The sequence below is a fragment of the Lacerta agilis genome, chromosome 8, assembly GCF_009819535.1.
Source record: "Lacerta agilis isolate rLacAgi1 chromosome 8, rLacAgi1.pri, whole genome shotgun sequence".
In the NCBI taxonomy this organism is placed as follows: domain Eukaryota; kingdom Metazoa; phylum Chordata; class Lepidosauria; order Squamata; family Lacertidae; genus Lacerta; species Lacerta agilis.
This window is the reverse complement of record NC_046319.1, coordinates 48,984,200-49,006,322: the sequence shown is the minus strand read 5'-3', so window position 1 is coordinate 49,006,322 and position 22,123 is coordinate 48,984,200. Positions and strand designations below refer to the sequence as shown.

The window sequence follows — 22,123 nt, the reverse complement described above, 5'->3', positions numbered from 1 at the left end:
GTGGGCGCAGGTAGACTTCCGGCTCTCAGTGGTCAGCAGGAGCTGCCCGCAGAGGCCACTCCCGGTGTGTGTCGGTGTATTGTGTATGCTCAGTAGAGGCCGGCGGCGGCCAGTGGGCGGGGCTAGTAGCTCCTCCCTGTTCTGTGTCTCGACTCCGCCCCTCGCCCCTCCCGCCATTCGCCTCAGACTCTCTCGCCCGGACTGAGGCGAGGCGAGCCTGGGTGCCGTGACCATGGGCGAGCCTCCCGCTCCTTCCGCTTCGCCGCCTCTGGGCTCGGTGCTGTGCCGGCTGCAGTACCTGGAGGACGGGGACCCCTTCTCGTGCGCCGCCTTCCCGGAGCCGCGCCGCCCGCCCGCCCAGTCTGTCGCCGAGGCTCTGCCGCTCGCCGCCCAGCTGCCCGCCTTCCACCGCCTTCTCGACGCCCCGCTCCCGGTGAGAGAGAGAGAGATTTATATGCGCGGCCTCTGAGCGCGTGCAGAGCGCCGGCAGGCGAAACCCCAGCCGCCGCTTTTGTAAGGTGCAACGGGGTAGGAGGCGGTAAAAGCCTGTGGCTGTGCTCCCTTCAGAAGTCCACGGGGCCACTGCTCCCTGGATGGGGCTGCCTGGCGCCGGCGCCGCCCGTGGCTACTAGTCCCGGTGGCTCTTGGTGCGGGGGGGGGAGGACAGTGCTGTCCGCAGCTGGGGAGGTTTCTGCTTCCTAGAGCCCCACGATGGTCATATGCTTAGTTCCTATCAGGGCAGGATGCTGGGGTGGGGGTAGTAGAGAGGGGTGATCCAGCTTCTGGGAAGCAGCATCTGAAGGTCTCCCTGGAGGAGAGAAGAGCCACCAAGGGAGGCCTGGCTTTTTCTCCTTTTTTGCACTCTTGGCATGCTCAAGGAGGACTGGGGCTAGCATGGCTTCCCAAGGCGAGCCCCCCACAGTAAGGTTGGGGTGCCCAAAGCTCATCATTCAGTTATGGGGGGGTTGCCTTCTTCTGCCTTCCTCTCTTGCCTTTAGATTTTTGGTTTCTGCCCTGTAAATTTCTTATTCCTTTTAAAACCGCCATAGTTGATTATGTTGTAAGCAGCCTTGCACCTGGTCTTACTATGGAAAGGCAGCATACAAATCAGTGATGATGCATTTCTGGACAGAGTCCCCATCTGCTCTGCCTGGTAATACAACATGGATAAATTTTTCTTAAAAGTTGGGTGGTTCCCAGCTTAGAATTTTTGTGTGCAAAATTATGGCTATAGAAGGTCCGCTTGCCTAACTTGAGATGGTCTTGTGGTGTATTAGAATGCAGTCCAGGTGCGTTTCACCTGCATTACGCAATTCTCAGTCTAACATGACATTTTTCTGCAGTCCAGAGATAACAAGAGACAAAAAGCAGTGGCAGAGTTAAAATGATGTATAAATTTTTGGCAGCCACAGGCACGAAATAGATAAGTGCTCAAAACACATGGAATAAATGAATATTGTCCAGTTTATATCTTGACATCATGGCTTAGAATGTATTCACTGACAAGATATTGATGGACCTGTAGCATTTGCTGTGCCAGTATGACTCAAACCATATATTTAGGCCAGAGCAGATATTTTGATCACCATAGATTGGTGTTTAGTCAAGCTGTTTGGTCAGCCTTGCAGAGGTATCCTAGGAACAGCTCTTGGCTGCCTCCTCAGTGGTATAGTCCCTGTGTTGCATCTTGTAGCCTGGGCCATTAGATGTGGAGGATGTGTGTTTGGGTTGCGTTTCATCTCCTGGCCTCTAAATAAGCTGAACTCCTTACAATTAGATGTTGGTCTTGATTTGTTGTTTCGTTTGCTGCTTTATTTTTGGCATGAAGCAGCTGAATATCTCATGTCAATAGTCATGGGGTATTTTTTTGTTGGCGACTAAAGAGGGTTGGGAACAAACAGGCAAAGTCGTTCCAACTAAATGTGCTTGGGTTTCAAACATGTTCTCTAGAGCCAGGCTGTGTGCACAAACAACAGCTCTTATCATAGTCTAGTTATTGCAGATATTGCAGGAATTGAGGGCTAAGTGAGACAACCCTCAATGCCTCTTTGCATGTAACACAGACTCACCACCCCACCCCGCTGCCACCGCTGTCCTACAAAAGGCAAAGAGCATCAACTGGGGGTTCATCAATTGGGATTGCTGCTACAGTCTTGATGGAGGAATGTAACCCCTTTCTCTCCTGCTATCGTTTTTTTGGGGGGAAATACCTACTGTGAAGATGATGTTGATGCAAATGGAGGATTTCCTCCCAATGCAAAATACTTGCTTCAGAAGAGGTTTCCTCAGGAGTGCCTTATTTCCCCTTCCACTCTTCACCTACAAACTCATGAAGTGTTCTCCTTACTCCTATCCATCTTCCAACTCAGCTCTTGCCTTCCTTCTCTGGCTTCTAAAGCTGGAACTGCTCTTGCAAAAATCTGTTGATCTCTCACTACAAAGGTCACTATTTGGTTCTCGTTTGGTGCCTTTGCTACAGGGGGGGTCACTCTCTCCTGCTTGACTCCCTTTATGCGAATAGAGCGTCAGAGCTCCCATCATCCCTGATCATTGGCTGATGGGAGTGGAAGTGCAACAGCAGCATCTGGAGGGCGAGGGCCACAGGTCACAAACACACCCTACTTTATGCCCATCAGTCAGTCTCCAGTCAGTCTCTGATTCTGTTTTCATCTGGTTTTTTGCCTGTCTAAGTGTTCTTTCAGTGTTTCTCTAGGTGGAGTATCTTCCTTTGTTTTCTTTCTCTTTGTTGAGGGGCCTGCCTCTGGGATCTCTTGTTGTTTTCTGCTCTTCTCTCCACACACTGAGTGACCACTTTCCCATGGCTTTCAGGGCCACCTGTACACAAAGGTTGAAGCTTAACCCTCTCTCCCTTTCACTCCCATTTCTGCATCACCCAACAGATATTTCTGTTCAGATGCTTCGTTGTCTCAAGCGCCACTGCCTCCCAGACTGAACTTTTCATATTTCCTCTTTAGCTCTCCCTTTCTTACTGTATTTGTTGATGATGTTACCATGTATCAGGCAATACATGTGCCTGCAGAGTCTCTGGTGCTCTCCCTGCTGCAATTGGGCTTGGGAGGAAGCTTCCTATTGTAGGCAATGGAACAGGTGGGCAGTGTGCGCTTGGTACCAATGGCAGAGTCCGTGGTTTGCAAATGGGGGCCTGGAAAGCTTGGTTGATCCCCCCCCCCCCTGTACACTGTTGAACAGGCCTGCAGGCCTTGGTTTGAATGCCCTCTCTGTTCCCTGTATTCAGTCTGTAGCTGAGCCATCTTGTTTCCTTCTTTCCAACTTTACAGAAACCCTCCCTCTGTTTCCTTGAGAAAGGTAGTGACAAAGGTGATTGGTGTGGACTGCAGTGTTGGGTAGACATGAGAGGCGTGGGCTGAGAGACTGAGAAGGATGCTGGGTATGTCTCAAAAGATCAGTTTGCTACATGGTAGATGGGTGAGTAGTGGGAAGTGCAAGACCTGGTGGAACATGCCTGAATTAAAGGTACCAGCCTCAGGCTAAGCAGTTGCTCCCCCCCCCCCTTTTAGAGTGTGAAAATCACTTTAACTAGTGAGTAGCACTAGTCATATCCTCACATAATTCACTTTTTTATTTAGTTCTTACAAGGGAAATCAGTTCCTGAAATTCTTGTTCCAGACTGACCTTTGGAGTACAAAACATGCTTTCTGAAGATGACCCACACTCTGACTCCTGGAATGAGTCTTGTCTGTCCGCATTTAATCCTAAAAGCATTTGCAGAGCTTGTCACGTGTGCCCTAGTAGGGGCGTAGCCCTATTGGAGATGTTGGGCTGATGTAAAGGGGCCTCATTCTGAGGGCATTCCTGATGAAGCAGCAAAGGTGCTGCCCCTTGAGGGTGGACTGAGTGCTGGTTTTAGTAGCAGCAAAGCAATGGTGTTGCTGGAAACTTCTCTCCTGTACACTGAGCAGATGGGATAATCATGCACAGCAACGACCAGCTTCTGTGTCCAAAATTAGTCCAGTGACAGTCAGATTTTCCTCTGGAGTTTGTTTCAGCTATTTCATCTGGGAATATTAAAAATAAACATTCTCCCAAGTATACTCAGGGCCATCAAGAACTTCTTGTCCTCTGTCTTGGGAGGGCTATTGCTGACTCCCAACTTTGTGTACTACTTTTGACAAGAGGGCTAGTTTCTTGGCCATCTTGTTTTCAGTTGTCTCCCCACTACCATTGCCTGCCACAGGTAATGATAAGCCAACCTTCCCCAACCCCTTGCTCTCCAGATGTTTGGGGCTGATGGGAGTTATAGTAGAAACATCTGGTGGGCACCAGCTTGTAGGAGGCTGCTATAAGATTTGTGCTACATCAGCAAACTTGAGCAGATAAATTCACCCCACCCCCAGGAACTCTATTTTGGAAGATTCTGAAAGTTGCCATGTTGACAATAGCCTTGATCTCCTGCCTGTCTTGCATATCCCAGGTGAGGCTCAGAACTCTGAGGGGCTGGAAAGCAGAGCAGCCAAGGGAGAAATCCATATGGGTTGCAGGAGCAGAAAAACTGGAGGAGTTCTAGAGCTGAACAAGTGGCACTTCTGAGCAGTACTACACTAGACTCACCTTCACTGAAGTTTTTAAAGCAGAGGTTGGATGCCCATCTGTCATTGATGCTTTAGTTGAGATTCCTGGGTTGGACTAGATGACCCTTAGGGTCCCTTCCAACTTATGATTCTATGACTAGGCTCTGTGACCAGTGCTGGTTGCTGACCATCCCCTCCTAACCACAGCCTCTGACTTTCAAGACTTGGGTGAGGCCCATGGCTGCCACACTTAAAAAAGAAGTGCAGGCTGGCCCTTTCGGGGGAAAGAGAGAGCAAGTTTCAGCACACAGCACACAGTGACAGAGTCCTGTGTTTTGATGAGAAGCAGGGCTTAGCCTCAGTTTCCAGGCCAGAAGGAGGGTTGATCAGCTTGCCTGCCAGAGCAATTGTGGGTGCCTGTTCGTCATCATGTTCTTTGTTTTCTGAGCACGGTTGGCATGAAGGGTTGGCTCTGCTTATGACACCCCTCATTAATCATCAGGGGCTGTTCTCTTTCGGGCACAAGTGCAAAGTAAATAGTGTGGTCCTGGTACATTTGTCTCCTTCCTTTCTGCAGAATTTGAGCCTAAACAATCTGGTCACATGGTGCAGAGTGGAAGGTGCAGGGGAAGGAATGGGATAAGAAAGGTGGGCATCTAGACTGACTTCTCGGTTTTGGGGGACAGTAGCCATGAGAGGAGATGTTACAAGTTCTGGAAGCTCTGCCAGCCTGGACAGGTCTAGCTTGTGAGCCTTTCTCGGATGATGGCCACATTGCTGGACAAATATGAGAGCTAGGAACTTTCTACTTCTGGTCTCCTCCTCCTCCTGAGATTAGTAGAATGCCAAATTCTCCACTAGACATCTTCTAATTCCGAAGTGGGAAGTTCTCAGTAGCCAGGATCCCCATCAGGGATTAATTTCTCTCTTGCCTCCTGTAGCCTATGGAGGAATGGATCTTGCAGCAGCTTTTAAATGGTGACTGCAAGAAGCTGATCCTGAAGCAGACCATTGGGGGTCCATCTGTCTCAGTATTGTACACACCAGTGGTTCCAGTTACTGTAGTTAAGTACTGCAGTTTTTCAGAAGCCAAGCTATGAACCCCCTACTTTTGAAAATTTTGATATCTCCTATAGAGTTTTTGTTATGTGAATGGACCCCCTGAAGTCCAAAGACCACCATTTGGGAGCCACTGGTCTACCCAGTGTTAGAAATTAGCCAGGCACATTTTGCAACTGGCATGGCTCCAATTGCAACCACATGGAAATCTCTGGATGCCAGGTTGGCGACTGAGGAAAGCAAAATGTCAGAGGAGGAACTGAAATATTTTTCTTGCAGCTTGAATTGGTTTTATTTGATGTTTTAATGTGAAGTAAACATGTGATTTTTTTCTTTAAAGTATAAAGCGGTATAGAAATGAAATTAATAATAATACCTCACTGTAAAAAAAAACCCTAGACATTCCATTGTGGTGACAGCAACCTAGGTTTCAGATGCCATTTGGCAGTTAGATTATATATCTGAGTTTCTAACACTGGACTCTACACTAACTATCAGCAGTTCTTAGGCATTCAGGCAGGGAATCTTTCCCACTCTACTTGGAGATGCAACTCAGGATCTTTTGTATGCAAAGCAGATGCCCTACCACTGAGCTTAAAGATGAAAGCTTCTCATGCTAGCTCATGGCCTGGCAACTTCCTGGACAAAAGAGGTGGTACTTCTGCTTTAGGGGAGACTGGCAGCACACTCCATATGCTCATTTAAAAAAATAGATTTATATCCTGTCTTTAAGAAAATTTATCATGAGATACAAGTTAAACATATAACAATATATAGAACGTTCCAGCAAAAGACATAAAATCAGTACGATATAGTCATAGTTAAAGCTCATGGAGACAACCATTAATAAAGCAAGCTGCTATCCCACGTCCACTAAAACATAGCCAAGCTCAGCAGTTGAAAAGTCCTGTTCACTTAGCCTTCCTTCAAGAAAGATCCTGCAAGAATAATGAAGTTTTAAGATCTCATTAGAAAGCCTGCAGTGCCGCTGTTTGATGGAGCCCAGTTGGCAATGAATCTCGTTGGAGAGCGGCCACTGCCACATCCCTGCCAATTCCACCTTTCCTTGGGGTGGGCAAAGAAGGGCCTCTGTTGCTGACCCCCAAGTGTAGCCAGGCATGTGCAGGTATGGGTGGTCATTCGCGTATTGATGCCACTTCACCCCAAGCCTCTGGGTGACTTCCCCCCCCCCAGCAGTTTGCATGGAGACACTTGTGGCACTGGTCCGTAAGTGAAGGGGTCATGTTTGGACACAGGCCAGCCAGCTGCCTTTTTGAATGGCCCTGCACCATGCCTTTCTGCCTTCCCTGGCCCATTGTCCTTCACTGAAGCTGTCCAGAACGTGGACAGGCAGGACTGGAATGACCTGAATCAGTCTTGGCACTGAGAATGCTGTGCCCTATTTGGGGTTGAGCAGGATTCCTGCCAAAGCTCATCACAGGAGGGAGGGGCAGCAGCAGCAGAGACCTTAAAGGCCTGGGACTTGGCCAGCCTTTCTTCTTCACAAGGCTTGTTAACTCTGCATTGCCTGGCCTTGGAGAGCAACCAAAGAGTTGGTAGTGAGGAGGGGATTTGCATCACAGCCCTCCTCCCAAGAGGAGCTGTTTCCTGCATCAGCACCTGCTGTGCCTTCCATTGGGAGAGGAGCAGCCCCCTGCCTGTCCTGGCTGAGCAGCAGGTGAGAGGGGCAGCCTAATGCCTCTCTGGATTCCACAGCTCTCCTTGCATGAATGTGTCGATCCAAGTTTAGCTAGTTTGCCAGCCCTTCCTTCAGAGTGTTGGATGTGAGGCTTCCTACCCCTGTTATGATCAATCCAAAGCCTACTATTTGGAAACAGAGCTGTATCTCTAGCTTTTTTTTTTTTTTGCTTAAAGACAACATTCCCCTCAGATCAGGCATTTCCCTTGTGATGGCTTTTGGGAATAGCTGGGAGCTTCCCGTTGTTGTTGTGGTGAGGTCTGACTCAGCATGGAGTGAGTCAGCTGCAAGTCTTGCAGAGGGAGGGAGGGGTGTGGCGGCAGATCTCAATCTTCCCTGTCTCTGAGATGAAGTTGGTTGCATCTCTCTGGGCTTTCTTGTTAGCATCCGTCTGTCTCTGGAGACAGTGGAGGAGTCTGCCTTTGGGGGTGAAGGCAAACTGTTGGGAGGAGGGGAGAAACCCCACAGCACTTGGCTTTTGGTGCAGCCTTCCTGTCTCTGCAGTATTGGGCTAGCAACATTTTCCCCTTCCCAAGCCTGACACCTCATTTCCCTTTTTTCCAGCATATCTGGCATACTTGGGTCACCTGGGGAAGCTACTCCCAAGAACCATAATCACAATCTTGCTTTGCTCTGCTCTTCAGGCTGACCTCTGTGTCTTTCCTGCAAGCTTCCTCTGCTACTTCTAAAGCAGAAATAGCTCCTACCATGCCACTTTTCTTTCCCGTCCCTCTTTCTGAACACCTGGCCTGTCCATTCAGTTGGTGCAGGCAGGGGGCCAAACCACCATGGCATCTCCTCCAACCTCATCACATCGACCACAAAGAGTTTCTGCAAATGAGAGATTCTAGTAGTGTACAGGCATGCTGACCTGTAGTGACATAAAGCTACCACTGGAAATGGAATGTTTTATGCAGTTTCAACATATGCTACTTAGTTCCTCAACCCAGAGGATTCTCTGTGTGACTTACAACACAATTAAAATCCACTTAAGCAGTAAAATCAGTGAACAGAAAGTGCAATAGAGACACCCAGCTCCTTTCTGTAGTTACTCTTTGGGCAGTTCCCTCTTTTGCCGGTCATTTTCAGACAGTTGCCTCCATCTTCTGCCGGGGTTTTTATCCACTGAGTGGTCTTTGCATCCCAAGAATTCTGAGCTGCACCTCACGTTTACTGAGTTCTTTGTTCACCCCAAGGCTCCTGTTGCTCGTCCACTGAGAAAGCCAGCTGCTGGAGGCTGTAGCACTGCGCCAGAGGGCAGAGTCTCTATCTACTTTGGGGTCCTCCTTCCTGGGGCCTACACCACTGAAGTAGAACCTAGGACTTTATTTCATAATGGCTTTGGTTCTGCATGCTTTAGAACAGGAGTAGCCCCTGGTCAGCATCCAGCCCACCACCGTAGCTGTACCTGTGGTGATTCACCCACATTCAGAGCAGAGGGAAGGGTAGCACAAGGGTGGAAGAGGAAGCTATGGGTGGGTTTCTAACCAGCTTAACCTTGCATGCCACCTTTTCTGGTAGCAAGTATTCGTACTTGAGGGTATGTTGGGAGCCAGGGAGGGTTCTACGCTAACTATCCCCAAATCATGGGAAGCTGGCTATCACTTCCTTGTGTCTTTTGAGTCGTCGGGGCAGAGTCTGAATTAGTCCTGTTAAACTTGAAGAGCTTGGGGAAGGAGCACAGGATGCCTGTCAGGATGGGCCTGCTCCCTGCGCTAGTCAGCCTGCTTGGCTCACCTGCCCACTGCTCACCTGGCTTTGGCTACTCAGGACTGTTTCCTCACTTTCGCTGTGCATTCTTTGCTGCCCTGTTGATTCCCTAAGTGAGCAGGCAGGCAGGCAGGCTCCCTCCCTAATATTGGATGTGCTTGTGTTTTGCAGCTGGAGGACTGCACCTTGCAAGTCTTGCCTTCTGGGCACTACCTGGACCTGGACCTTTCCCTGTTGGAGCAGAAAGATGAGCTGGAAGGGTTCTATGAAGAAATCAGGTGAAAATCTCTCTCTGCTGTAGGGTATATTTACTCTTTCCCAACCTGTATCGGGCAGCACTTTCCATAGGTTTTTGGCTTCACAAGTTGCCATTTAACCCTAACACCTGATGCAATATTGTCAAGCAGATCCAGAAATATGGTTGTTAGTAGATGTCCACACTTGTGAAGTTCGCATGGTTAGGTGGTCAGTGCCCCAAGTTCCTCTTGCCTCCCTGCTGAGCCAGTGGCATCTTCTCTCTTCAGCTGTTTGGTGAGCAAATGTGTTGAAGAGGAGGGGGAGGAGGTTCCCAGTGGCTGGCTGGCGAGTGTTCTTGGGAAGCAGGCTGGGGCTCAGGGAGCCTGTGCTGATCTAGGTCCTGTTTCCTTTCCTCTCATTGCAGCAAAGGGAGGCGGCCCATCCTGCTTCTCCGCACACAGCTCTCTGTCCGAGTCCAGGCCATCCTGGGTGAGTCTCAACTATGTTATTGCATGGAGCTCTTTCAGCTCTTCCTGGCCACGGATTCTGAAAGCACTGGTTGGGATTGGCCTTCCAAGGCACGACCACGGGAGGGCTAACACAGGGTCAGCTGCTGCTGCTGCTGCTGCTGCCTAACTCTGAACTTGGCTTCTTCTAGTGCTATGTGGGGGAGAAAATACCTTGATGTGGGTTATCTGGAATTTTTTCCTGTGCAAATTAGGGTAAATTGCCCTGGAAAACTTTCTGCTGCCCTCAAGAGTGATCCAATCCAGTAGGTTTACTTTTATTTTTACTTAGTAAGCAAAGCTAAAAGTGCTGGAACCACCAAGTTTGCCTAATTATTTCTACTCCCTCTAGGGTACAAAAGATTGACAAGTCAAGCTTATTATCTTTTCCTCTTTTAATTTGAGTGTGTAACAACCAATAAACTCTTCCAAACTGAGGTTTTACCCAGATTACCAGTGCCAGTTTGCAAGCCTGAAATATGGCTCTTGGGACACCTTGCTTTGCAGCACAGTTAGGGAGCCTGTGGCCGTGCATCTCCCATGGGTCAGGGTGATGGCAGTTGTTGTTCAACAATGTCCAGAGGGCTAAAGATTCCCCATTCCTACTTAGCAGCCTTAAGATACCTTTGTCCAACTGAAGGAATCAACTGTTCACAACTCATACGGAGGGGGAAAGAAGCTTTGCTTCTCAGCTGAGCCAGCAGACGGCTGCCTCTTCCGTCTCCCTCCTGCCTGCAATTGTTCTGCATGCTATTCTGCTGTTGCTTCAGTCCTGGCTGCTGTTTCCTTATGATTCAGCACATGCACTCCCGGGCTTCCCTTGGTTTGCATCCAGTCTTGTCAGTGCTGATAAATGTTGCAAGTATTTCCGGAGCCTGTGTGGGCGGCTGCTGGGCCTCTCCCTCTACACTCAAAATAGACTCCATGTACTGGACAGCAGGACCGCCCCAAGGGCATTTGGGAGCAGAGCGCTGGAGACCCAGAGGTTTATCTGGGAGTTGCAGTTGGGTGACCACAGTGAGAGAGGATGCTGGTGCGAGGAAGTGCTGAAGCATTGGCTTCTTCAGTGTGCATCTCTCATTATCCCAGTGTGGCCAGAAGAAGTCAAGCCTCAGAAGAGGAAGAAGGTTCTTGAATGGTGATGCTTAACTAAGTCAGTGGAGAGGGTTCCTTCCTGCTTAATCTTTCATTTGTCTAGCAAGAAATTCTAGGAACTTGGCAATTCTTAGAGTAGTAGCTAGTTAGTATTTTCTGACTAGGATGGTTGCAGTCCCAACACACACGGATGATAATGGTGGTTGTAAGGAGTTCGCAGAAGATGCTGAAAGGGTTTGGCTTGGTAAACAGCTCTGCTCTTTGAGTTCCCAGGGCTCTGTTGCTGCCTGCTTGGGAAATATGTACCCTTAAAGAGTGTCATTTGAAGGGGCCACAACCATGGAATGTAGCTTGGAAGTCAGGCAAATAATGGAGTGTGAGAAAAGAGAGAAGTCCTTGGCCCAGCAGGAATCATAAAAAACACATGGCTTTCTGTTGCTTCTCCTGCCATAGTTTTGCAAATTAAAGTTCTACAGTCACAACCCTACTTGGGTTCTTGCTTCACTCATGAAACATTCTGGGAAAGATTTGGCAGATGCAATCCTGAAGTGGAGCCAAAGTTCACAGGCTGCTCTTTGACCTTGTTGTTCCTGGCAGGCTGGTGTCCGAGGGGGGAATGTGCTTGCTGTTGTGGCAGGCCAATGCACTCCATTATCTGAATGCTCCTCCACAGATATTTCTATGTACTGTTTCTGTGGGGTCACTTGCCTCTTTGTTATCCAACCCTTGCTTTCTTTGTCTGTTAGAGAGTCTCTCTACATAGGGTCAGAAAGCTGCAAAGAAGTGTTGAGTGCCAGGCCTTTTCCTTGGGGGGTGGGTGGGTTCTGTTTGCATGGTTGCGTTCTCCTGCAGTGGGACTGTAGGTGCTAATTGATACCCCTGATGGTATTTTTACTTAGACAGAAAGAATCCAGTTGGTCTCACACAACTCTGCCCAGGAAAAGATAGACTCTAGTACAATATTTTCTGCCCCACCTTTTCTTGAAACCTACAGGGAGGGGAACTCCACAGCCAGCTAGACCAGGGGTCTGCAACCTTTGAGACGAAAAGAGCCACTTGGACCCGTTTCCAAAGGAAAAAACAACAACTGGGAGCCGCAAAACCATTGCGACATTTAAAACAAATATAACGCTGCATATATTGTTTCTTACCTTAATGCAATAATAATAAATAACGTATAGGAGCCAATGCAAAGTATAATCAGTAAAAACAACAAGAATAAGTTCTTACTTTTTTGCATTGACTCAGGGGCGTACCCAGGATCAAAACTGGGGGGGGGGGGGGGCAAGCCATGGTCGTTCAGGTTGTGACATTTCAGCACGGAAAGGCGAATGAAACCAAAATTTAAGGGAAATTATATATAATTATAGCAGTGCTTTATTACAATTATTTGCTTGGTTTTTTAACTCCCAAGAAACTGTGATCTTCTTTCAGCAGTGATCTACCCCCGTTTTTTGGGGTTCAACTCAAAGTTGTTTTTGGGGGTGGGGTGGGAGAGAGGGCTTCCCCCTCTAAGATAGGTTGACAAGCGAACTAAGAAAGAAAGAAAAAGGGGGGAATTTGGTTTAGAAAGGGAGAGGGAGGGACACAAAGGGAAAGAGAGAAAGGAAGAGACGGGGTAGAAAACAGATGGGGGTGAGAATGGAAAAGTGGGGTGGAAAAAATATAAATTGGGGGTGGGGTGGGGAGAATATCTATTAAAAATATGTAGTAGTTTAAAAAATAAAAATAAAGGGGGGAAATCTTTTTCTTTTTCCTTTTTTTGAAAACAAAAACAAAAGGGGAAGAGAAAAGAAAAAGGGGGGATAGAGGGAGAAAAGGGTAATAATAAAAATTCAAATAGAGTGGCTGCAGCAGCTGTGGGGGGTATTTGTTTGTTTTTCGTTTGTTTGTTTGTTTTAAAAATGGGATTTCCCCCCTTGGATTAAAAAAGGAGGGGAGGAAGAAAAAGAGAGGGGGGGATGTGGGAGAGCAAGGCAAAAAGCCACAAAGCAAAAAACAGGTTTGGGGGGGAAGGGAAAAAAGAAAAGATATTGGGGGGGGGAATTAGTAATAAAAAATATTTTAAAAATAGTTTTTTTTAAAAAAAGAAAAGAAATAATGTAGGGGGGTCGGGGTCTCCCTTTCCACGGGGGTGGCGCCCTGCCGCCATCCCTTCGGCCGCCATGCGGCCCGATCCCCGGGGGCTCCCGCAGCCTGCCAGGCCCAGCGGGAAGCCCCCCAGCAGCAGCAGCGGCGGCAGCGCATTGCGCCCGCCGCCCTCCTTTCGGCCACCAAGCGGCCCAATCCCCGGGGGCTCCCGCAGCCTGCCAGGCCCAGCGGGAAGCCCCCCAGCAGCAGCGGCGGCGGCAGCGCATCGCGCCCGCCGCCCTCCTTTCGGCCGCCATGCGGCCCGATCCCCGGGGGCTCCCGCAGCCTGCCAGGCCCAGCGGGAAGCCCCCCAGCAGCAGCAGCGGCGGCAGCGCATCGCGCCCGCCGCCCTCCTTTCGGCCACCAAGCGGCCCGATCCCCGGGGGCTCCCGCAGCCTGTCAGGCCCAGCGGGAAGCCCCCCAGCAACAGCAGCGGCGGCAGCGCATCGCGCCCGCCGCCCTCCTTTCGGCCGCCATGCGGCCCGATCCCCGGGGGCTCCCGCAGCCTGCCAGGCCCAGCGGAAAGCCCCCCAGCAGCAGCAGCGGCGGCTGCGCATCGCGCCCGCCGCCCTCCTTTCGGCCGCCATGCGGCCCGATCCCCGGGGGCTCCCGCCGGCAGCCAGGCCCAGCGGGAAGCCCCCCAGCAACAGCACGCCCAATCCAGGACTACATACCTGCAATGTGGAGCTCCTGGATCCTGGACGTTCCTGAACCTGCGGGAGAGAAACAAAAAGGGGGGAAATCTGGCGGCTCTGCCGCTTTTACCTGGGCCTTGACCCCGCCCCCGGCCTCTGTCCTTTGTCCCATCCTGGCCGGAGGCAGGTCAAAGCCCATCGCCCTCCCGCGTCGCCGCCTCCTGGCTCCATCCCCTCCTTTCTCAGCCTCGCCGGGGAGTCACCATTTTGCGACCGCGGGGAGCCGCAGCAGAGGTCCCGGGGAGCCGCATGCGGCTCCGGAGCCGGAGGTTCCCGACCCCCGAGCTAGACAAATGTTTTCCATTGGTAAGAAAATAAGTGATTCCCGGCTTTTAATTAAAATATGCCTGCTTTATTGCACTGGCTGAATTAACATGTTCTGATATGGTAAAAAGGTAAATGTAAAGGTACCCCTGACCGTTAGGTCCAGTCGCGGATGACTCTGGGGTTGCGGCTCTCATCTCGCTCTATAGGCTGAGGGAGCTGGTGTTTGTCCGGAGACAGCTTCCGAGTCATGTGGCCAGCATGACTAAGCCGCTTCTGGCGAACCAAAGCAGTGCATGGAAACGACCACTATCACTATGTACCGTGCTAGCTCTCAAACTTGACTTGCTGAATGTTGGAAGATTCAGGACAGACATAATTAAGTATTTCTTCACATGGTGTGTGATTAAACAATGGCATTCACTTCCACAAGAGATAATGATGGCCACTAACTTGGATGATGTTAAAAGAGAAATAGACAATTTCATGTCCACTAGCCACAATGGCTGTGTTCTACCTCCACTGTTGGAGAAAGGATAATAACAGTTTCTGGGAATCGCCACAGGGGAGAGGTTTGTTGCATGCATGTCATGCTTGTGTACATCCCATAGGCTTCTAGCGGGCCTCTTCTTTGAGAACAGGATGTTGGGCCACTGGTCTGATCCAGCAACCTATGTGGGGTTTTTTGGTTGCCATCACAAAGCTGACCACCTCCCCTACATATCACCAGTTGCTATTGAAGCTTCTTTCAGTTTAAAAAAAGCAGCTGACAATCTGGGGAGAATAAAGAGGCTGGTGTTCAGGAAAAGCAAGTCTAAATCCCAGGCCCTTGCTTGTGGGGAGGGCAGCCAGGTATACTCACCCTGGGCCTTGGAGGGCTAAGTTGGCTGTGTGGCCGTGCCAGTGACTGGCTGCTTTTTGGGTTGAAGTTATAACTTTATTCCAATAGGACTCCTGCCCCCAAGCCTCAGACAAGCTCTGCACAGGCCTGCTGAATTCCCCTTCAGTGCACTGGGCTAGGTTCCTGGTTGTTGGATCCTGGCCATAGCCTGGTGCTGCTCCTTGCCCAAAAAGCAGAGAGTTGTGGGGAAAGAGGACTAAGCAGGTGCCATCGGGGGACAAACTTGGCTCTTTGCTGCTATGCCTGTCCATGTGAATGCTTGGCCCTTCATTGCCAGGGGTTGGAAGAAGCATGCCGGGCAGCCTGGCAACATCTCCTGGGTTTTCTGCCTTCAATGATTAACAAGCACTTTTTAGTTCTTAAAAACTTGTTCAGATTTTCAACACGTGATGAAACCTTTTGGTTTATATCCAGTTGTATCCCTCTGGCACCAGGTCTGTGGGCTCTTTGTGTAGGGCTGGCCCTCTCCTAGATGCCTGCCCTGCTCCCCCACCTCCCCATACAGCTGACGATTCCTCAGTGTGGAAACAATTGTGCCCTCCAGCAGAGTGAAGTTTGCAAGGAATTCCAGGGAGGCTCCCACTGCTGCATTTAGGCCTATTGCCCAGTCGGCTGTCGTCAGTCTCGTTTTAAGCCACAACAGCTCCAGAGTGCCATAACCTCATTCAGTAAAAGTTGGGCAAACTTTTAATTTTGGACATGTGTGGGAAGGGCAGTGCTGCAGTGCTATTCCACCGGAGGTTGTCGCACAGTGTGTGCCTTGAAATGCAGGAGCTGGGAACTTGTGAATAATCCATCCTGCTTCAGAGCCAGGCAGCCAAAATGCTCCTTCGAGAACTCCTGCTTCCCCTGTCGTGGCAGCGGAAGTGAACAGCCCATGTGAACACAGTGGATCCTTAGGCAGCTTACAGAAAGCACACTATAAGATCATTTTAAAATGAAAGAGAAACCTACATACAACTTTTTAACCTGTGGCTCTTGAAGATGAGAAAGTTTTGCAAGGATTGGTAATTTGACAGGCCCCACATGCTTCCATTTGAAAGGGGAAGGCATGATGTGTAAAGCATGTGAGAATAAGGCTAGAATGCAACTAGTGTTTGGGAAGATACTTTTCACTGCTAGCCTGTTGGGTGAGTCTTTCACCGTAACCGTAACCATGCTTACTTGTGGGTTAGGCTCATGGTTGGCTGTATAAGAGGGGATCTCCTGGCGCATTTGCAAACTTCCTTCCACCTGCAATATGCAGCTGTTAGGTGGAGGTGTCATATCTTTGCCGCAGAATCATAGCCTATCAGAGGCAGTGGCCAAGTCCATTAACTTAGCTGCTGTCATTGTGCTGAAATGGGACTCTCTGACCTCTTGAGCAACAACATTCCCAAGAAGACAATTGGGACGGCTGCACAAGTGGCTCTTCCTCTCCTGCACCTTCTGAGCTGTCCCCCTCTTTCCTTCCTGTCTGCCTGATCCATGTCTGGCTCTTTTCCTCTGTGTGCACACGCTTTTTGGCTCACGTGCCCATTCCCAGCAGTGGCACTGTCATCGGCATGCACATGTGCTCCCCTACCAGGCCCTTGTGCACCAGACTGCCAAGGCAGGAAGTGTTGGAGGTTTTGTCTTCATTCACAGAGGAAGTGGAGCTTCCGTTCTGCCTCCTGCTCATCTCCACCTTCACAGGCTGCCACTGCTGTAGTAAAATCTACTCTTGCTCCTTTGCAGACTCCAGGGTGAGGCCCCTGTGCTTTGAGTGAAGTAAGAGTGAGTTGGAAAGCAAGACACTGAGCAAGGTGCTCATCCTCCTAACCAGCCCCCTGGACCTGCTAAGACCCTGTCCTCAATCCTGACCCGAGGCAGCTGCCTTCACCACTGCCTGTCTGTCTCTGCACTCACTTGCCTGCCTTTATCTACCACATCCCTTTGCAAGCAAGCAGTGATTCCTATGAATGCTGCAACTTGATGGAGTGGGCAGCAAAATGGGGTTGCAGGTGGGCACCTTTACCTGCCTTACCATCCCACCTGCAGGGGGTGAGGACATCCCTACAACCTGTTCAGCAGTCACACCAAGAAGAAGCAGAAGTCTCGGATTGTACCAGCGGAGCAGGGCCGGTGACCTCTCTGCTATGCCATTCTCTTTGGGAGAGAATGCCTCAAGGGAGAGATGCATTACCTGCAGAGGAGTAACGTTTAGCTGGCCAGTGCCCTGTAGCCACTGACAGGGGGCGTGGGGGGCTGCAGAGGAGAGGAATCCCTGAGAAACCAGTTTTGATTCCTTCTCTGCCTCTTCCATTTGCTGCAACTTGCTTTATCTCCTTTTCCTGTTTTGGTCCCAGGGCTCAGCCAGGGGACAGTCTGCTGTTAACTCTCATTTCATTTTGACTAGTCAGTGACACTGGCTACCTTGACATCTTGGTGCCTGAGGAAGGAGTTGCAAATGGCACATCCATGTCTCGATGGAGCTTTGGTCTGTTCCAGGGAGAAAGAGGAGCCCCCTCCGCTTGCTTGTTTATAGAGTGCAGGTCCCGTGCTCTGGCTCTGGGCTGAGAGAGGAGAAGAAAGAGCAGCCTGGCCTCCCTCCCTCTCTCTTTTGTCAGAGGTCTCCGTCTGTGCATAGGAAGCTGTAAGAGATATTTATATAGTATTGCAGAAAACAGGAAGACTGCAAGCTCTGCGCCAGCCGGCCTTACTTGGGCTACAGCTGCTCTCTGGCACTTGGCCCACAGAGGTGGCCTGAGGAGAAGGGCCGCAGCTACTCTTCTGTTTTGGAATGGGGGCATCGGGAAGGAGAGGGGGCAGGCAGAGTCGAAGGAGCAACCTTCGGCAGTGCCACTTTGCATGGGGAAAGGGCCATAGCTTTGTGACAGAAGAGCATCGGCAATTCCTGCCTGTTGTCAGTGGCACCACCCCTGCCTGGGAAGAGATCCTCAGCCGTAGGGAGACAGATGAGAGGGAGGGCTGGCCAGAGGAGCTGATTCTCCCTGCTCCAAACCTGAGCCAGTATTGGCTTCAGAAGACAGAAGCCCTACAAGGGCGGTTGCTTTCTAGGGAGGGATAGAAGAGCAGCTGTTTGGCATGCAGGAGGTCCCAGGTTCAATCCCCACTAGCAGCATTTCTAGGTGAGGTTGGGAATGTCCTCTGCTTAAAACACTTGACAGCCATGGCTGGCAGTCAGTGTATGTAGACTTTTTGAGCTAGAGGGACCAAGTGGTCTAATGACTCCATATATGTGTTCTGTACCAATCCATAGACATTGTGGTGCCCTTTATTCCTTGTTGTTGTTATTTGTTTTATTATTATTTTTATTAGATGTATATACCACCCTTCATCAAAAGATCTCAGGGTGGTTCGCAATATTCCCCACAGTTGTGCTCCCCACACAACTGAATCACACCTCTTTGCCCTTTCCTGCTCTCCCTTTCCACTCTGCCTTCTGTGTCTAGTCTGACTTGAGTTGCAAGCCTGTGCAGTGCCCCTGAGTTGAGGTGGGGGCTGCAGGAAGGACAAAAGAAAGCAGAGCCTCCAGAGGCAGCCCTGGGAGCCCCACGGTTCTCAGGGGTTGCTGGGGGTGATGAGGCAGCCCTTAGGGCAGGGGGGGTAGGCAACCTAAGACCCGTGGGCCAGATGCAGCCCAATCGCCTTCTCAGTCCGGCCCGCAGACGGTCCAGGAATCAGCATGTTTTTACATGAGTAGAATGTGTGCTTTTATTTAAAATGCATCTCTGGGTTATTTGTGGGGCATAGGAATTCGTTCATTCCCCCCCCCCCCCAAAAATATAGTCCGGCCCACCACATGGTCTAAGGGACGGTGGACTGGCCCACGGCTGAAAAGGGTTGCTGACCCCTGCCTTAAGGCCTCCCTCTGGGGCTGGGGCAGGCTGCTTCAGATGGCCAGGAGGGACTGAATGGCTGGACACTTCCAGACAGAAGTAGGCGAACCTGTCAAGATGGGCTTGCCTAGAAAAGGGGCCTTAAATACATTTAAAAAGGGAAAAATTGCAGGCTACTTCTAAACATCCAGGTTGGTTCTGGCTCAGAGGGAGCATTGACAGTCTACTCTCTCACCATCTGGAGTGATGCTTCTGTCGCTGGGCTGATTCATGGGCGCCCTCTTGGGCAGCAAATGTGTGAGAGAGAGCCACGTGGCCAATGAAGGAGAGAGTAACCTATATCCTGGCAGCTGCACCAGTTGCAATTTCCGAAAGTCTTCAAAGGCAGCCTGATGTAGGGCTCCTTACACTGGTTTGTCTTTGATGTTACCGGTATGAAAGTAGGAGATGATTCATCCACCCTTTCTAGATAAGAAGGTGCATGCTATGAGATTTAAACGTTCTCCTTTTAGAAACTCCCTCTGGCTATATAGGAATAAAGTGCTCAGGTTCAGGGATGGCAGCCACTCCCAAACCTCAGCCCTTTAGTGCTATAGCACAGTGGAGGACGTTTTTAGGCATGGGGGGGGGGCGCGGAGGAGCTGCCCCTTTCCTTACCATAAATTGCATCAAAGTGCTCAAGTAGAGAAATGCTTTTGGATGGCAAAGACTGAACTTGTAAAATTAAAAGGGAAGTAGGTCTTGTGGGGTTCTCTTTTTGGGGTGGGCCAGTTGTTTCTGGTCAGCTGCAGCTACTGTGCTTCTTCTGCATTGCTTGGTTTTGCTTTTTCAAATAATGGCAAGTGACTGGCCCTAGGTCACCCAGGGCCTTGAACCCTGGTTGCCCAAGTCTTAGTCCGGCACTTTCACTGCCTGCTGTGCCACATCAGTAGGTTGTTTTTGCATTCTTTCAAGCTAGCACTTCCAGGTATCCTGAAAGCAGCTGGTGAGGAGGGCTCTTCTTCTTCTGCTGATTCCTTTGGAGCTCTGAGATGGACCCAGGGGTGCCTGTTCTTTACAGACAGAAATATTTTGTTTTTCCTCCAGAGAAGCTCTACAGGTCGAAGGGCCCTGAACTGAGGCGCTCCCTCTTCTCACTGAAGCAGCTTTTCCAGGTAAGGCTCCTGCCAGACCCTCCCTGTTCTGCCCCTAGCAGGCGCGGCTTTGTTGGGGGGGGGGGTTTGAGCCAGCCAGCCCAGTGCTCTGTGTGGACACCACCAGGCTCTGCTGCTGACTCTTCATTTCCCCTCCTCTTTGCTCTTGCAGCTTCTGCTCTCCTCTTGCAAGGCTGGACTGTGCACAGACCTGTTCCCTATATGAGAAGCCAATAAGCAGGCAGCCTCCCCCCCCATGCCCCCTCCCCTAGCAGGAGATTCTCCCAGACAGATTGTGGGCTGCAAGTGGAGGGGTGAGCATGCACGCTATGACCTTTTTCTGCGGATTGCAAACATTCCTCTCTCTGGATTTCTGCTGCAGGAGGATAAGGACCTGGTGCCTGAGTTTGTGAATTCAGAAGGGCTGACGTGTCTCATCACAGTGGGAGCTGAGGCTGACCAGAATTACCAGAACTACATCCTCAGGGGTAAGTGACCACCAGGCCAGCAGGAAGTGGAGAGTGTGTTTGAGAGAGAGAGAGAGAGAGAGAGAGAGAGAGAGAGAGAGAGAGACTCTGAGCCCCTAGAATAGATAACATTTGGGACCTCCCACCAAAGAGTCAAAGTCAGTGAAATTAAACTGACACCTCCAATTCCCAACTGAACATCCAGAAAAAGGATAGAGCACCCTAGAGATCTCTGGGAGGAGTCTTTTAAGTGAAGCTCTTTCCCAGTTTGCATCTGTACTGAAATTGTTTTAAATATGTTTTTTATTGCTGTTTGCCACCTGGGGCTCCTTGGGGAAGAAGGGTGGAATATACATTTAAGAATTAGACAGATGCCGTGGCTTCCCCTTTTTGCAGTCTGCATTTGCCCATGTATGATGTTGATCTGAGGGATGCTGACAGTGAGGACTGTGTGTGACTCTTGTCTCTATCTGTCTCTCTGCCTCCCTGATGCTTAACCCAGTATGGGGAGCAGACCCAAAGCTGGCGTAGGCAGGCTTTGCAGGACTTATTTCTCCTGTTTGCTTTTAAGCACTCCGAATCGCTCAGATTCGGAAAGAGATAGACTCCACCGTGGGAGCAGGGCCAGGGCGGGAGAGTGCCAGAGTCCTGTCTAGTCCAGTTGCGTGGGATCAATTTCAGTCTGTTACCTCCGAGGATGTGGACAGGCTGCTTGGACGAGTGAAACCAACCACCTGTCTCCTTGATCCTTGCCCATCCTGGCTTATAAAAGCTAGCCGGGAGGGGCTGGGCGATGGGCTGCGCGGGGTGGTGAATGCTTCCCTCTGTGAGGGAGCCTTCCCAGCCCCGCTGAAAGAGGCGGTCATTAAACCGCTTCTTAAAAAAACATCTTTAGACCCGGCCAATATGGCCAACTATCGCCCAGTCTCAAATCTACCATTCTTGGGCAAGGTGATTGAGAGGGTGGTTGCTGAACAACTCCAGGCACGCCTGGAAGAAGCGGACCATTTGGATCCCTTCCAATCGGGATTCAGGCCTCACCATGGGACTGAAACCGCCTTGGTCGCGCTGGTCGATGATCTCCGGCGGGCTAGGGACAAAGGTGAGAGCTGTTTCCTAGTTCTGCTGGATCTCTCAGCGGCCTTTGACACCATCGACCATAACATCCTTCTAGACCGGCTAGAGGGGTTGGGAGCTGGAGGCACTGTTATACAGTGGTTCCGCTCCTTCCTCCTGGGCCGTGTTCAGAAAGTGGTGGTGGGGGATGAGTGTTCAGACCCCTGGGCTCTCACTTGTGGGGTGCCTCAGGGTTCTGTCCTCTCCCCCATGCTTTTTAATATCTATATGAAGCCGCTGGGAGAGATCATCAGGGGGTTTGGGCTGGGTGTTCATCAGTATGCGGATGATACCCAGCTCTACCTCTCTTTCAAATCAGAACCAGTGAAGGCCGTGAAGGTCCTGTGTGAGTGCCTGGAGGCGGTTGGAGGATGGATGGCGGCTAACAGATTGAGGTTGAATCCTGACAAGACAGAAGTACTGTTCTTGGGGGACAGGAGGAGGGCAGGTGTGGAGGATTCCCTGGTCCTGAATGGGGTAACTGTGCCCCTGAAGGACCAGGTGCGCAGCCTGGGAGTCATTTTGGACTCACAGCTGTCCATGGAAGCGCAGGTTAATTCTGTATCCAGGGCAGCTGTCTACCAGCTCCACCTGGTACGCAGGCTGAGACCCTACCTGCCCGCGGACTGTCTCACCAAAGTGGTGCATGCTCTGGTTATCTCCCGCTTGGACTACTGCAATGCGCTCTATGTGGGGCTGCCTTTGAAGGTGACCCGGAAACTGCAATTAATCCAAAATGC

At 50.5% G+C, this 22,123-nt stretch overlaps 1 protein-coding gene across 2 annotated transcripts in view; it reads left to right on the top strand.

The window, feature by feature from the left end:
• Nucleotides 1-179: 179 nt before the first annotated feature.
• The window catches only part of FHOD1 (formin homology 2 domain containing 1), a 36,865-nt gene continuing 14,921 nt past the window's right edge, over nucleotides 180-22,123 (top strand). For both annotated transcript variants that reach the window (XM_033157299.1, XM_033157298.1), the window contains exons 1-5: nucleotides 180-433; nucleotides 9,190-9,296; nucleotides 9,680-9,744; nucleotides 19,754-19,821; nucleotides 20,183-20,288. In XM_033157299.1, coding sequence (XP_033013190.1) covers nucleotides 233-433; nucleotides 9,190-9,296; nucleotides 9,680-9,744; nucleotides 19,754-19,821; nucleotides 20,183-20,288 — 547 coding nt within the window. In that variant the 5' untranslated portion in view covers nucleotides 180-232. The remainder of the gene's footprint in view (nucleotides 434-9,189; nucleotides 9,297-9,679; nucleotides 9,745-19,753; nucleotides 19,822-20,182; nucleotides 20,289-22,123) is intronic.